The sequence below is a fragment of the Rutilus rutilus genome, assembly GCF_951802725.1.
Source record: "Rutilus rutilus genome assembly, chromosome: 3".
In the NCBI taxonomy this organism is placed as follows: domain Eukaryota; kingdom Metazoa; phylum Chordata; class Actinopteri; order Cypriniformes; family Leuciscidae; genus Rutilus; species Rutilus rutilus.
In genome coordinates, this window is record NC_140211.1 from 11,176,887 (window position 1) to 11,190,432 (window position 13,546).

The 13,546-nt window shown below is 37.6% G+C and overlaps 1 protein-coding gene across 1 annotated transcript in view; it reads right to left on the reverse strand.

The window, feature by feature from the left end:
* focad (focadhesin) overlaps positions 1-13,546 on the reverse strand; it is a 64,676-nt gene that overhangs the window by 29,431 nt on the left and 21,699 nt on the right. The window contains exons 10-11 of the mRNA XM_084405982.1: positions 12,480-12,670; positions 12,137-12,397 (exon numbers count right to left, since the gene is read on the reverse strand). Of these exons, the coding sequence (XP_084262108.1) occupies positions 12,137-12,397; positions 12,480-12,670 (452 nt within the window). The remainder of the gene's footprint in view (positions 1-12,136; positions 12,398-12,479; positions 12,671-13,546) is intronic.

Here is a 13,546-nt window from a genome sequence, read left to right on the forward strand (position 1 = left end):
AAAATTTTTCTCTGAGCGGCTTTATGCATACGGCCCCAGGCCTTTAATTAAGATTGAAAACTGCTTTTAATATCCAGAGTCTAGTGGCCACACCTGAGAGAACCTGATCTCCCTCAGATCTTAAAAGCAAGAAAGTAGTAATTGGTTTGATGACCTCAGGGAGCTGAAGGTAGATAAGAGTGGAGGCGATTACTAATATACCGTGGAGCAAGTCCACGCAAGGCCTTAAAATAGCATTGTAAAATCAATTTTAAAAATGTACTGGTAGCCTGTGCAATGAGGCCAGTAAAAGAGTGATGTGGTCTCTTAGTATCAAGCAATTAAAATCAAAGTATAAATAAAATATATTATTCAAATAGAAAACATGTTACGATTTTATTATGAACATAAGAGATTTCTTCAAAAACAGTTTAAACATTTAATGGAGAAGAATTGAATGCATCAATAACTGTCTCAAAATCCTTCTGTGAGAGAACAGCAGAAAGATCTAAGCTGGAACAAATGGCTCTTCATGTTAAAATTAAAAAACGGGGTTAAGACATGGCTGTTATGGGACTTATAGTTGATTACCAGCAGTAAAAGAGCCACAAATATTCATCTCAGTTTTATTTTCATTAAGCTGACAGAAATTAAATGAATCATCATCAGTCGATCACAGGGAATTCTAAACAACTCACCCTTTCAAAGAGCTCTTCAAAGAATTTAATTAAAAATGAAAGCATAGAACAAATGCAACGGCAAGACCCTTGAAAAGCACAATGGAAAAACGACAAGCGGCAAAAAAGGAACAAAATAGAGAAAAAGGGATACGACAACAAGCAACACAGAAAGTAAGCAGAAGATGATATTCTGAAGAATGTTTCAACAGTTTTTATCCATGCGAAGAAACAACACTGGATCCAAGTGACTTTCATTGTACGTACAAAAAACAAAACACTGAGACATTCTTCAAAATAGCTTACTTTAAATTCCACAAAGTAAGTTCATACAGGTTTGGAACAACATGAGGGTAAGAAAATTATGACCGTTTTATTTATTTTTCAGTTGTAGCAATATGAAGTTCACTTTAGCTTTGATATCATTATTAAAGGAAAAGTTCACTTAAAGGTAGGGTAGGTAATCCTGTTCAGAAACACTTTTTTTTATACTGGGTGAAATGGTCCTTCCATCCTGAGAGTAGTCAATACATTATGTGTTTAGAAAAAGGAATGAAAAAAATCAGACCTCTGTAGCAGCTGCAGGACAGTAAAAACTCTGACCAATCACTGCCATTCGGTGCGAATGTAAAGAACCAATCAGATGCCTTCATGTCTCGTGCCCGAGCCCCACTGCGCGCGCTGCCCTGCGTGCACTCATCACATGTCACCGTTCCCGGAAATATTCAGCTCAAAGCACCTGCATGCAGTCAGCGAAGGCAAACAAGGCAAAAACTACTTCCTCTGACCCTGCCCGCACTCTTGAACGACCTCCTCTGCTTCGCCCTCAACCCCGGACCTGTCCTCGAACCGACGATGCGGTACTTGTCTCCGGACTCGGAGTGTACGTTAGTCTTCATTAGAGTCAACAATGTTTTCATCATGGAAACTCTTACATGCAAAACACCGTATATGTTATGAATCTTACACGAAATTCACCTTCATCACAGTGTAACTGATGGTAATGGAAAAACGTGTATCAATGCAACCTGTTTTTAGTTTTGCCTTATAAATATAGCTCGTTACCGAATGAAACTTTACCAGTATCGATATGCTAGCTTGATAGTGAGTGAGTACTAAAATAAATCTTATTTGTTTATATTCATAGTGATAAAGTTAGGTATTTTATTACATGTGATTCTGACATGATGTCACTGTATGTACTGCGCTCCTTCCTCTCCACTCGTCTCAGGTAATAAATGCGTATTCCAGCTGAGCCTGAGCGTTTGGCGTCGCGCGTTCATGTGTTTTGGGGGCGTGGCTTTGGAAGGAGCTCAGAAGGGAGGGGGTGGGAGTGAATGGAAATAATGAGCTGTGTTTATTGCAGATTAAAAGGTCTACAGTCACTCGATTTTTATATTTTCTTTTTCAGAGTACTTACATTTTAATTATGTATTGGTATTTAAAGACAGTTTAAACAAATTTGAAATTTTTTTTTTTTTAGAAAAAGGATTACCTACCCTACCTTTAAAATGTTAATTCTGTCATCATTTACTCTCCCTCAAGTTGTTTCAAACATGTATGAATTTCTTTCTTCTGTTGAACACAACATTCTGAAGAATATCGGTAACCAGACAGTTGATGGACCCCATAATATATTTGTTTTCCTCCTATGGAAGTCAATGGGGCACAACAACTGTCTGGTTACCGACATTCTTCAAAATATCTTCCTTTGTGTTCAGCAGAAGAAATAACTTCATACAGGTTTGAAACAACTTGAGGGAGAGTAAATGATGACAGAATTTACATTTTTAAGTGAACTACTCCTTTAAGGTTTGATCATTCGAATTAATTGAGAAAGAAATCAAGGCGAGAAGAAAAAAAAACAGTGACATGATGAAGAGGTGACCATGCACACAGAAGAACGGGCTTCTAAGTTTAGGAAATAAGGAGGCTAAAATAACAGATAATCAGGAAAATCGCTCATGACTGGCTGCGAAAGAAATGCCGGGGCCAATAACGCAACGAGACATGCTCATCACAGCGAGGGGCTGATGGAGGAAGGGTGGGAGGGCAAATTCTTATTCTTCTCATCCATCTCATTCAACTTAAACCAAGCAAGACTGTCACAAGTTATCCATCTCATGCAGCGGGCGCAGAACGCCAAAGAGCCCTGGGCTTTGAAGTTCATTCCAACAGTTGCTGCAATCCCCTCCAACCATCTGACTAACACACTGTTTCTCTCGCTTTCTTTTTTTTCTCAAGCTGTTTTCTGTAGCGTAAACACTATTTGAGAAGCTTCTATAATACTAAGACTGGCCCAAGGCCAGTGTTTTCCCAGCTCAAGCTCAAGCAAAATAAAAATGAAAGGTATGCTTGATTTCAGGAGAAACTGAGGGGCTACAGTGAGCAGTGACAAACTGGTGAAAACCTGTGGACCGTGTGAAGGACCTGGAAACGTTCTCCACCTGAATTGAGGATTATGTCCTCAAATCTGAGTGCATACCCAAGAGCAGCTTTACTAATGCATTTCATGTATTTGGCATCAAACGAAATGCTTTGCGGTGACTGCTGGTTTATATCGCTGTCTTGTTCTCCGGCGGAAAATGAGGCTCACATTCCCACAAGGCCAACGTTATTCATAACTGAGTAACCAACAAAACTGTGCCTAGACTGATCCAGGGCTTCTTTTGAAAGACAGCTTTTATTTGAGACTCGACTGATGATGATGATGATGATGATTTCTGGAGGAATCTGTATCAGAGTTGGACTTAAGACCCCATCCTCCCAGACCTACACCCTTGAGGGCCAGATCGAGCCCAAGAAAAGACCCAGAACAATGCCTGTCAGTTCAAGACACTGTGTGCACACTGGAAAACCTAATTAGTATTGACTGTATAACTCCAAAACACCGTTTAAGGGGTACACTATATAACTTTTAGTGGTTAAAGAAACAAAACTGCATGTATTTTGCAGAAGAACATTGTTTTGGTTGTGCTTTGTCTCTGCGTGACTGTGTGGATGAATATGGTTTTCCTGCTGCTCATAAAACATTCACTACTGGACTTCAGAGATATAACCAGTTTAGACGGAAAGGATCTCAAGCTGACTAGCTGAAGACATTACTGTAACTATAATCATTAATAGACACAGTACTTCCTTGAAAATAAAATCCAGCACAGCACTACAACAACCCTAATGAATTGACCCTTCACAATAGATATTGCTTTACAATGAACTCTGTTATGGCTCGTTTCCACTGAGCAGTACGGTACGGTACAGTACGGTACGGTTCGGGTCTTTTAACCATGATCTGGCTAGCGTTTCCACTGCCAACAGTACCCTTACTTGATAGGCGTGGTGTTTCGATCGACGTCATTTCCGCGCGAAGAAGAACATAGTAAACTACAATGGATGACATACAGCAGATCTTGTTCTTGCTCCTCGACATGTTTGTCACAAGAAGACAAGCGCCGACATTAGGCTTTTCTCAATATCAAGTACGCAAAGTTTGTACTTGCCATGTGCGACTCCTACATGCAAATGGTACAGCGCGTTCTTAAAAGCGTCACTCAGCTCGCTCTGCTACTCCGGTTATCTCTGTTACTCTGTATGTACATTTTAAGCAACAATAAAACGAAATATGTTATAAAACACCACTCTGCCTCTTTTCGTTTTCATTTAAATAAATTAAACATTATAGGGACACAAATGTGGTTCATGCGCAACGCATATTGATTATTCACTGCACGTTATACGTTATTCTATTTATAACAAAACGAAATTTAAAACACAACCCTAACGTTACCTCTTTTCGTTTAAAAAAATAAATAAAAATTACACATATTCCAGGCAATATATGCATTTGTACAAATGTTGCAATAAACATCAGTGATAATCTTGTAATAAAAAAATGACAAAAAAACATATTTCTTTTTGTAAAATTTCAGTTTTATCAATAATAGCCAATATAAAAGTTTAAGTAAAAGGTACAAGAAGCTATACAATAAGAAATAAAGCAAACAATTCAGTCAAATATCCAAATGCAGCGGTCTAGTCTAACATTACAAAAGTTAAATACAAATAGCCTATAATATGAAACTAAACTTAGCCCTCAGCCAAAACGATTGACAGGGAACGAATTATATATTCACGAGACCAAAGATCGCCCATTAGGTCTACACAAGACGAATTATATCTCATGTTTAACCACTACTGTCGGAGTCAGCGGCGAACGTCAGAAGAACTAGCCGAGGAAAGGCTCATCCAGCCGGGAAACATGAGCGCCGAGCGCCCGCTGATAAAAAATTATCTTTATAAATAAACCACAGATTTGAGCTTTAAACAACTACATTCTGGCCTGAAAAACTCTTACAATTACATTTCGTGACACAGTAACAGTAGTAAAATATTAAACTGTATATAAAAAAAATGGCGCTTCTTATGTTGTCATTTCCCTTGTAGCACGCGCAAGTGACGATTCTCTGTCAACCAATCAACGTCCTGCAGTGAGTCTAGCTCCACCTTTTAGTACCGTACCACTGTGCTAGGTACCCCAATGGAAGGGTACCTAAAAAGTGGTACGGTACGGTACGGTTCGGCATTTTGGTACCATTCACAACTTTTGATAGTGGAAACGCAAATAAATGCGTACCGTTCCGTACCGTACCGCTCAGTGGAAACGAGCCATTAGAGAGATACATATGGCTATTTATCTGTTCAATAAAATATCTTTCTAAACCTGTTCAGTAATAAAAACACAACCTCCAAATACGCTTTTGCAACATTTAAAATCCCTCAGTCCTTGCCATCTCTAAAAAGCCAAGCCAATGTTGGTTCTTGTTTTATTACGAGCTCTGTCACGTTTCTCTTTTTGCCAGCAGACTCTCCTCTGTTCTGAGTTTTTCTAAAATGGGTGATTCCCATTGATTTAGATTTAGCTGCTCCATGTCAACCTTTCTCACTCGTTGTGAAACTAACCTCTCCATACCTGCGTCAAAGTAGCCGCAGCAACTTTTCTCTATTTACGGATGTGACGAGACACGCACGGGCGAGCGACGCATGTACGCAATTTCCCACGAAAACCATCCCAACAGGTCTAAAATATAAACACTTATAATAGGCTTACCATAGTGAATCATGGGAAGACACACACACGTTTTAGAAGAAGGATTGATGATGTATTGTCTCATTATTTAAATTGTATTAATTTTGAACAAACAATACATAGCGTAACTTTAACATCTACTTCTACTATGCAAAAGCTATTTAAACAGTCAAAATTTTCCAAAAATATATAAATATCAGCAATAAACTGTAAACTATAAACTCTAAATTCTAAACTATTAAAAAAATTTAATTAATAAATAAATCCCTGAAAGGAATAAAATATTGTGAGATATAATGATTCTGAAAAATTAGGTTGACTAGTGGTCTTCACAATGAGTAAACTTTAAAATTTCAGTAAAGTGGTTGAAAGCAGGGTTATTATCATCATTACCTAAAATTAAACTTGAAATAAAATAAACATTGATATAAAATTAAATAAAAATATTTTAGCCACTAATTAAACAAAAAATGATATATACACATTTAAAAAAAACTAAAACGAATAAACAAAAGATTCAGAAACTAAAATTGAAATGAAAACTATAATATAAATCAGTATATCATGGATACTAAAATTACACTGGTTTAAATTCAGATATACAATTAAAATATTATTAAATCACAAATGAACCTCAAAAGTTCAGTCTAAATAAAGACAATCACCGTATAAACTTTATTTGCCGCAATAGTTCTCAATTTATTAAAAAGTATACAAAATATAAAGTCGCTTCAGAAGAGAGCTTAAAATGAACAGGGCACAAGAACACTAATCATAAACGAAGAAATTATTCACTAACTAAACAACATTATACAGAACTACAAAGCTTACTGATTCTAAATTACAACAATATACAAGTCTCCATGCTTTTAACACATGATGTAAAAGCGAGGGCTTATTGATATTCCTCCCAGCTGCAATGCTCAACTGGAGATGTGCAATACACGCTCAATAGTGCTTAGCCTTAATAGCCTTAATAAGGTTTGATCATGCAATATTTCTCGTTGCCAGACAGAACTGCTTCGTTAGTGTGGCCAATTGGATCAAAGCATTGCATACGGGATTCAAGGAAAGTGTTTCTAAGACGGTTAATAAATGTGCAAAGACGGCATCTAAAATACATCATGTAATACATCTATCCTAATTTATCTTTAGGATTTGTAAAGCAATTCCCCAGACAAGCCACTCCCTAACAAACCCCCACTAACCAGGAATAGCGGATCTTTCCCTCCCTTGAGAAGATTTTTAACCCTTCGAGGAGGGACACCATGGCAGTTGTTCTAACCTCTAATTGGAGATTAACCCCTCAGCATCCCTCCCTGAAAGATGACAGGGGAGAGACACGGCCCTCTGAAACCAGCACAACCTCTGACCCCCACAACAAGCCAATTAACAGGCTTAATGAGTGGAGAAGAAAGAGTGGAAACAAGAGAAAACAGAATTGTACAGAGATCGACTCTCGAAGAGAGAGCAGGAGAGTAATAAATGATTTATAGGTCAGAAAGATTTTTCCATATTTTGAAAAAAAGTCTCTTATGCTCAACAAGGCTGCAAAACTATTAATTACAGTTTCCCATTTTAATATATTTTAAATGTAATTAACTCCTGTGATGAAAAGCTGATTTTTTTTTACTCATCATTACTCCAGTCTTCAGTTTCACACGATCCTTCAGAAATCATTAGAATATGTTGATTTGATGCTCAAGAAACATTTCTCATTATTAACAATATTGGAAACAGTTGTGCTGCTCAATATTTTTGTGGATGCTTTTTTCAAGATTTATAAATGACCAGAAAGATCAAAAGAACAGCATTGATTTGAAATTGTACTTTTTTGTAACATTATAAATGTCTTTACTGCCATGTTTAAATGTTTGACAATTTAATGCAAAAAAAATAAATAATCCTGACCCCAGACTTTTGAATAGTACTGTAAATCTGGCAATGGTGTGTGTATATGTACATATATAAGCAGTATGAAAAATATACCTTGAATATGTAAAATAAAATACATTAATTGTTCATATATATATATATATATATATATATATATATATATATATATATATTTCTCAGCAGATTTTTGGAGACATCACTCTGGAGCATCACCATGCAACTCGTGTTTTATTGTGATTCATCACTCCACACACAACATTTCAAAATGGCTAAACTTTTAACTGTCTTAACCAAAAAATATTGGTCAGGAATGTAGCTAAATTTGCACTCCTTAAAAAGCAATTGCTGTCTCAGAAAACCTTCAAAGACAGAATGAAATTTTGTCAGAATATGGAAGTTGTGTGTGGAGTGATGAATCACAATAAAACACAAGTTGCATGGTGATGCTCCAGAGTGATGTCTTCAAAAATCTGCTGAGAAATATAATAATAAATGCATCTCTACCAAAGTGAATCATGGAGGAAGAGTGTCATTGTTTTGGGAGCTGCTTCACTGTGAAAAGCCATTATAGGCATATTTTCCATATTGCTTTTCACGAAATGAACACAAGAAAGAATTACTTTTTACATTTATATGCACCCATATAACAATAAATGGCAATATTCTATTTAACTAAAATATTTTGATATATGAAATGCCACATTGGGATTTCAATGGACATTTTTGAGTGATGACACAAATGAATCATTGACTCAGTTCATTGAAATGGCCAGTTTGAACTGATTCGTTGAAATTATTTTCCCTCACTGTTTGTGTTACTGAAATTTAAATGAGATATACTATAAAACATGTCTTAACACTCTCATACTTGCATATCGTGAGACAAGGAAAGGCCGTAAAACTAGTCTAATTCCAGTAAACCTAATGGTCAAATAAAACACATATACCATAAAATCAACTCAATCATTTCTATCACTGTACTGTGAGCATTCAATAAATCCCCAGCCCTAATCGGAAAGCAGTAGAGAGCGAATCTCAGCATCCAGCCAAGGCCTCTAATAAGGGCATTTAGCCCGTGACAGATGATGCATATTCCGCCTGGAATATCTTCCTGTTAGTGTGATTACAACAGTCCTGCAGGGCTGCACATCCTCCCTCAGGTCACACGCTTTCCATGCTCTTGGCTACCAGTCGTTCTGGTCTCAATGAATTTGTGTCCATGAGAGCCCCAAGGCGTTCTGTAATGAATGTAAGTGTGGAGTACAGGTCCACTGTACCATGATATACACCTTCATTTAGCATTTAGCTAAAGTAATTACTGCTTCAGTTTCTAAGGCTGAGCATGTTGCCTAGTAACACTGACATCTGGATAATGGATAGAAATGAAAGCTTTTCTAAGAGTGGATTTTTTTTCTCCAAATTGTGTTCTTTAAATAATAAAAAAATCTGTCACTCAAGGAACAATGTGGTGCTCTTAATGTGTAAAGGACTGTGGTTTTCATCATTTCAGCTAGAGAACTGTTACAGTACAGTACAACTGTACAGCCTCTATATGTTTTGTGAAAATCCTTTATAGTCCTAAACGCCAAATTGAGGCCAATCAATTGCATTATAAAAAGATGAACAGTTATGCACAATAGTTTGTGAAAAATCTCTGTAGAGTATAGGTAGTTTGTCTAATATGTTCCCATAACTAATTTTATGTCTCCATCAAATTTTTGTAAATCTCAAAGTGAACATTAACTTTTCATATTGTATATTACCATGCTGTGAATTCATTTTAAAACTGTTGATTCAGATTTTTTGTGTTTTATTTTAATTTATACCACGTTGAATGCTTGAATCTGATTGGTTAACGAACGTTCCAAGGTGTGCAATTATGTTCATGGAAACGCACGGCTAAATTAGTTCCAGGCTGGTCTTGACCGCATTACATGTCCATATCACTTCGCATAAATGATTTCAGTTATTTCAAAGGTCTTTACAGCCTACAACAGCAAAAGAACCAAAACCCACAACGACATTGAAACAATTTGTCGTTTTTATCCTATTGTCTACTATATTTATTTGCTTGGTCAATGTTTTTGCCTCAAAATTACACTTTATTATGTATGGAAATCACATACTCTCTTTCTCCTGCTCTCTCTCCACTCAAACGCACACACACACGCGCACAGAAACGTGCTGTCAGCGCTGCTATGACGATTTTATCAGTACAATAGTTTAGCAACTTAAAAGCTACATGACATTTTTCACTAGCGAGGTAATAATGTCGCTGTTCTTGAAGCAGATAAACTTAAAGTCTTGCTTTTAGTAGAAACGCTGCTGCCAAACACTGACAGACGCACAGACTCAGATAATTCACACACACCTAAGCTCTCTCTCTCTCTCTAATAACTGCATTAGTCTGCTATCAATGGCTCAAGTCTCTGTTACTAGCTCTAAAATGACATTTTGGAATTGGCAACGGAGGTTTGAGATGAGATACATAAGAAATTAGTCCTACACAGAAGAGTGTTTTAAGGACAAAAACCTAACAAATGTCTTGAAAAACATCATCTGATTCTGAACAATGTTTTGAGGTGTGGTAACCACAGTATAAGCAGAATAATTTACTCTGGTCCATTGAATTATTAGAAAATAATTTTCACTTTTGCGTCGCAGACGCATTCTGCCTCGGTATGCATTATTTTCTAATAATTGAACTGCCCGTCGTAAATGATTCCTTACTTAATCTATTAAACAAAATCATTTATCCATTTAATGATTCTCAGCCTTTATCATCATAATTATTAGGATCATATTTGATGTCAATGTCAGCACGAACATTCGTCAAAATTTGTCAAGAGAAATAAGGGAGTTTGAAACAAACGGTGAGAATTTTTACTTTTTGGTTAAAGATTCCTTTAAAGGTGTGGTTGATTATGATTTCACTTTTTTAACCCCCTGGGGTCGACTATCGCGCCGGCGCGATATGCTCGCTTTTTTTCTTATCAGTGCAAAAGAGACTCAAAATACTCTGTTGACTTTGATCTTACATACAAGTTTCATACATCATTCGATTCTGTTAAGTGTGTATTTTTTTTTTCACAATAAAAACAAAGTGTTGTGCTTTTTGCAAAATAAAGAAAAATAAACATGATGCGAGTTCTGCCTGCTCTCTGTCAGTGAAGTCCATTCTGAAACACATCCGAAAATGAACTATAACTCAGCGAATACTCAACACAGTCACACAGGCATAAAGCTTGAATTCTCTTCTTTTAAATGAAGTAATTTATATAAAAAACAAATATTCTCAGTTTATGTAATATGTATGAAAAGAGAGAGTCGTTCTCATCTCAGCTCATTAAGTTTTAATGTGACCCCGCCCACAGAGAGCGCGCTATTCAAACACAAATGATCTAAGGCATCCATGCAAACCTGTGAACGCCCACAATCAGCTGGATAACACACACCGCGAGTAATCAGAGTCATGGACTTTACGACGCTATGAGGAATAATACTATCTTAATAATAATCCTGGAAAATTTACCTCAGAAGTGCTGGAAGTTTCATTTCGAGGAGCAACGGATCTGGCTTAAAGGGGTGGTTGATTATGATTTCACTTTTCTAATTTTAGTTAGTGTGTAATGTTGCTGTTTGAACATAAACAACATCTGCAAAGTTACAACACTCAAAGCTCAAAGCAAAGGGAGATATTTGCTTTTAAAGAAATAGCTTTTTAAGGACTACAACAAACGGCTGGTAGGGACTACACGAGATTCCTCCCGGGTTAGTGACATCACCAACCCTAAAATTTACATAAACCCCACCCCCGGAACACGATTTATAGATTATCAAGACAGAATATGCTAATCAGTGACTACACATAAGCTACATAAATTCATCAACTAACCATTCAGAAACGTCCTGTTGCATTATACATGTTACATCATTATCTGAATCCGGTTTGAACATAAAAGGCTAAACGTTTTTGAAATATTCAGTGCATGTCTGTGTGAGGTAAAAGGACACAAGATGTTAAAGCTCCGCCCTCTGTGCCGGGAGCAGCAGCTCATTTGCATTTAAAAGAACAGACACAAAACTGTGCGTTTTTGCTCACCCTCAAAAATTGACAATTTCAACATGCTATATAAAAATATCTGTGGGGTATTTTGAGCTAAAACTACACATACACACTCTGGGGACATCAGAGACTTATTTTACATCTTGTGAAAAGGGCATTACACGACCCCTTTAACTCAGTGCCGGTCCAAGACTTCTGGGGGCCCTACACAACTTGCATACTTTGCATAAAGGGAGGACCGGCACTGCTTTAAGTTGCATGGGACAGAAAAAAAATGGTTAAATGCATTGCTTATGAACACAGGGGTGACTGAATATGATCCCCTAAACTTTTTGGTAACTTCTTTGGTTACCTAGTAGATTTAACTACTTAATAATACAGAACTGCAATACAGCAGAATCACAAAACTAAACGTTGAGATTCAGACTTTACCTTAGCAGGATCGGCCTCGGCGATGGCAGCAGCTGTGTCCAACGCTAACCTGCAGAGATCCCCGTGACTGCTGACGATAACATGGGAGACCAGAAGACAAACGGTATCTGGGACGTGTTCACAGACAGGGAGAGAAGACTGCAGGGAGTAAAGCCATTCCACAGAAGACATGGAGTCTAGGGAAATTCGCTTCAGGACGCTGGTGGACACTTGAAGCTCGCTGTACCAAGTGCTGAGAGGCAAACTCAGCTGTGTGGAGTCCTGTAGAGGCAAGCGCAAAGTCCAGTATCACACAATACTTTGAAAACTCTCTTCTAAATGGGTGCTTAATAATTTGTGCTACCTCTTTCAGATCGGAGGGTTCTCTTTGGACCATTTGCAACAGAGAATTGGCCAGTTTAAGGTTCTTCAAGTGCGTTTGCGTGTCTGTCAGGGCTTCCATGAGGCTGGAGCAGGAGAGCACCTGTAACAAGGGCATTACCAGCAAAGATGCACCAAAGGGAGGCGGCACCTCAGGTGGGACAATCTTAATAGCTAGCAAAGAGACAAAAGAAGTAATAGTTAAAACTAATGAATACAATAACTCATTTTGAAAAAGATTTTTACATTTTGTGAATGAATGCTGCTGCTTTGAAACAATATGTATTGTGAAAAGCGCTATACAAATTTGAATTGAATGTGAGTGGTGCTTGCCTGTGCAAAACTTGCCACCATCAAGCTAGGGTGTTGTAGATGGCTGGCAAGAGGTTGCTATGGTGTTCTAAGTGGTTGCTATGGTGTTCTAAGAATGTTCAGGCATTGCTCGGGTCTTGCTTACAGGCCCAAGTCAAAAGAGCCCATTCCCAAATCTCTATAATGTTCTGGAAGATAGATATTAACGTTACAGGGGCCGAGAGTCGTGGGAATGGAACGAGTGAGCGAGCCTGAGGTGCAAGTGTTAATGAGTGGAGGAGCTCCAGAGGGATAAAAGGAGGAGTGTCAACAGTGCAAGACGAGAGAGGACCAGGCCCCTACTTTATATTGTGTTTTATTTATGTTTGTGAGGCAGTCATCCTCGAAAGGGTGCCGCCTTACTTTTGTTTTGTTGTTTGTTTATTTATTTTTATATTAAAGTTTCATGTTAAACGTTCGCCGGTTCACGCCTCCTTCCTCTCTGAGCCTTTAACATTGCTACAATTAGGTGTCTCTTTCAATTACATTTTCGGTGGGATTTTTTGACATGTCGAGAAATCGCAAAAACAATGCACTTCAAAAGGATGAGGACTCGCGCTCAAACTGATATGGGAAAACCAACGCCATCGTTCCAGTTTGTATCACTGTGTGTAGAAGTGCTCAGGAAGCCACTGGAGCTGAAATTTCAGACACATTCTGTAAGCGGTAGACGCATCACAACAGACTGGGCCTTCTGAC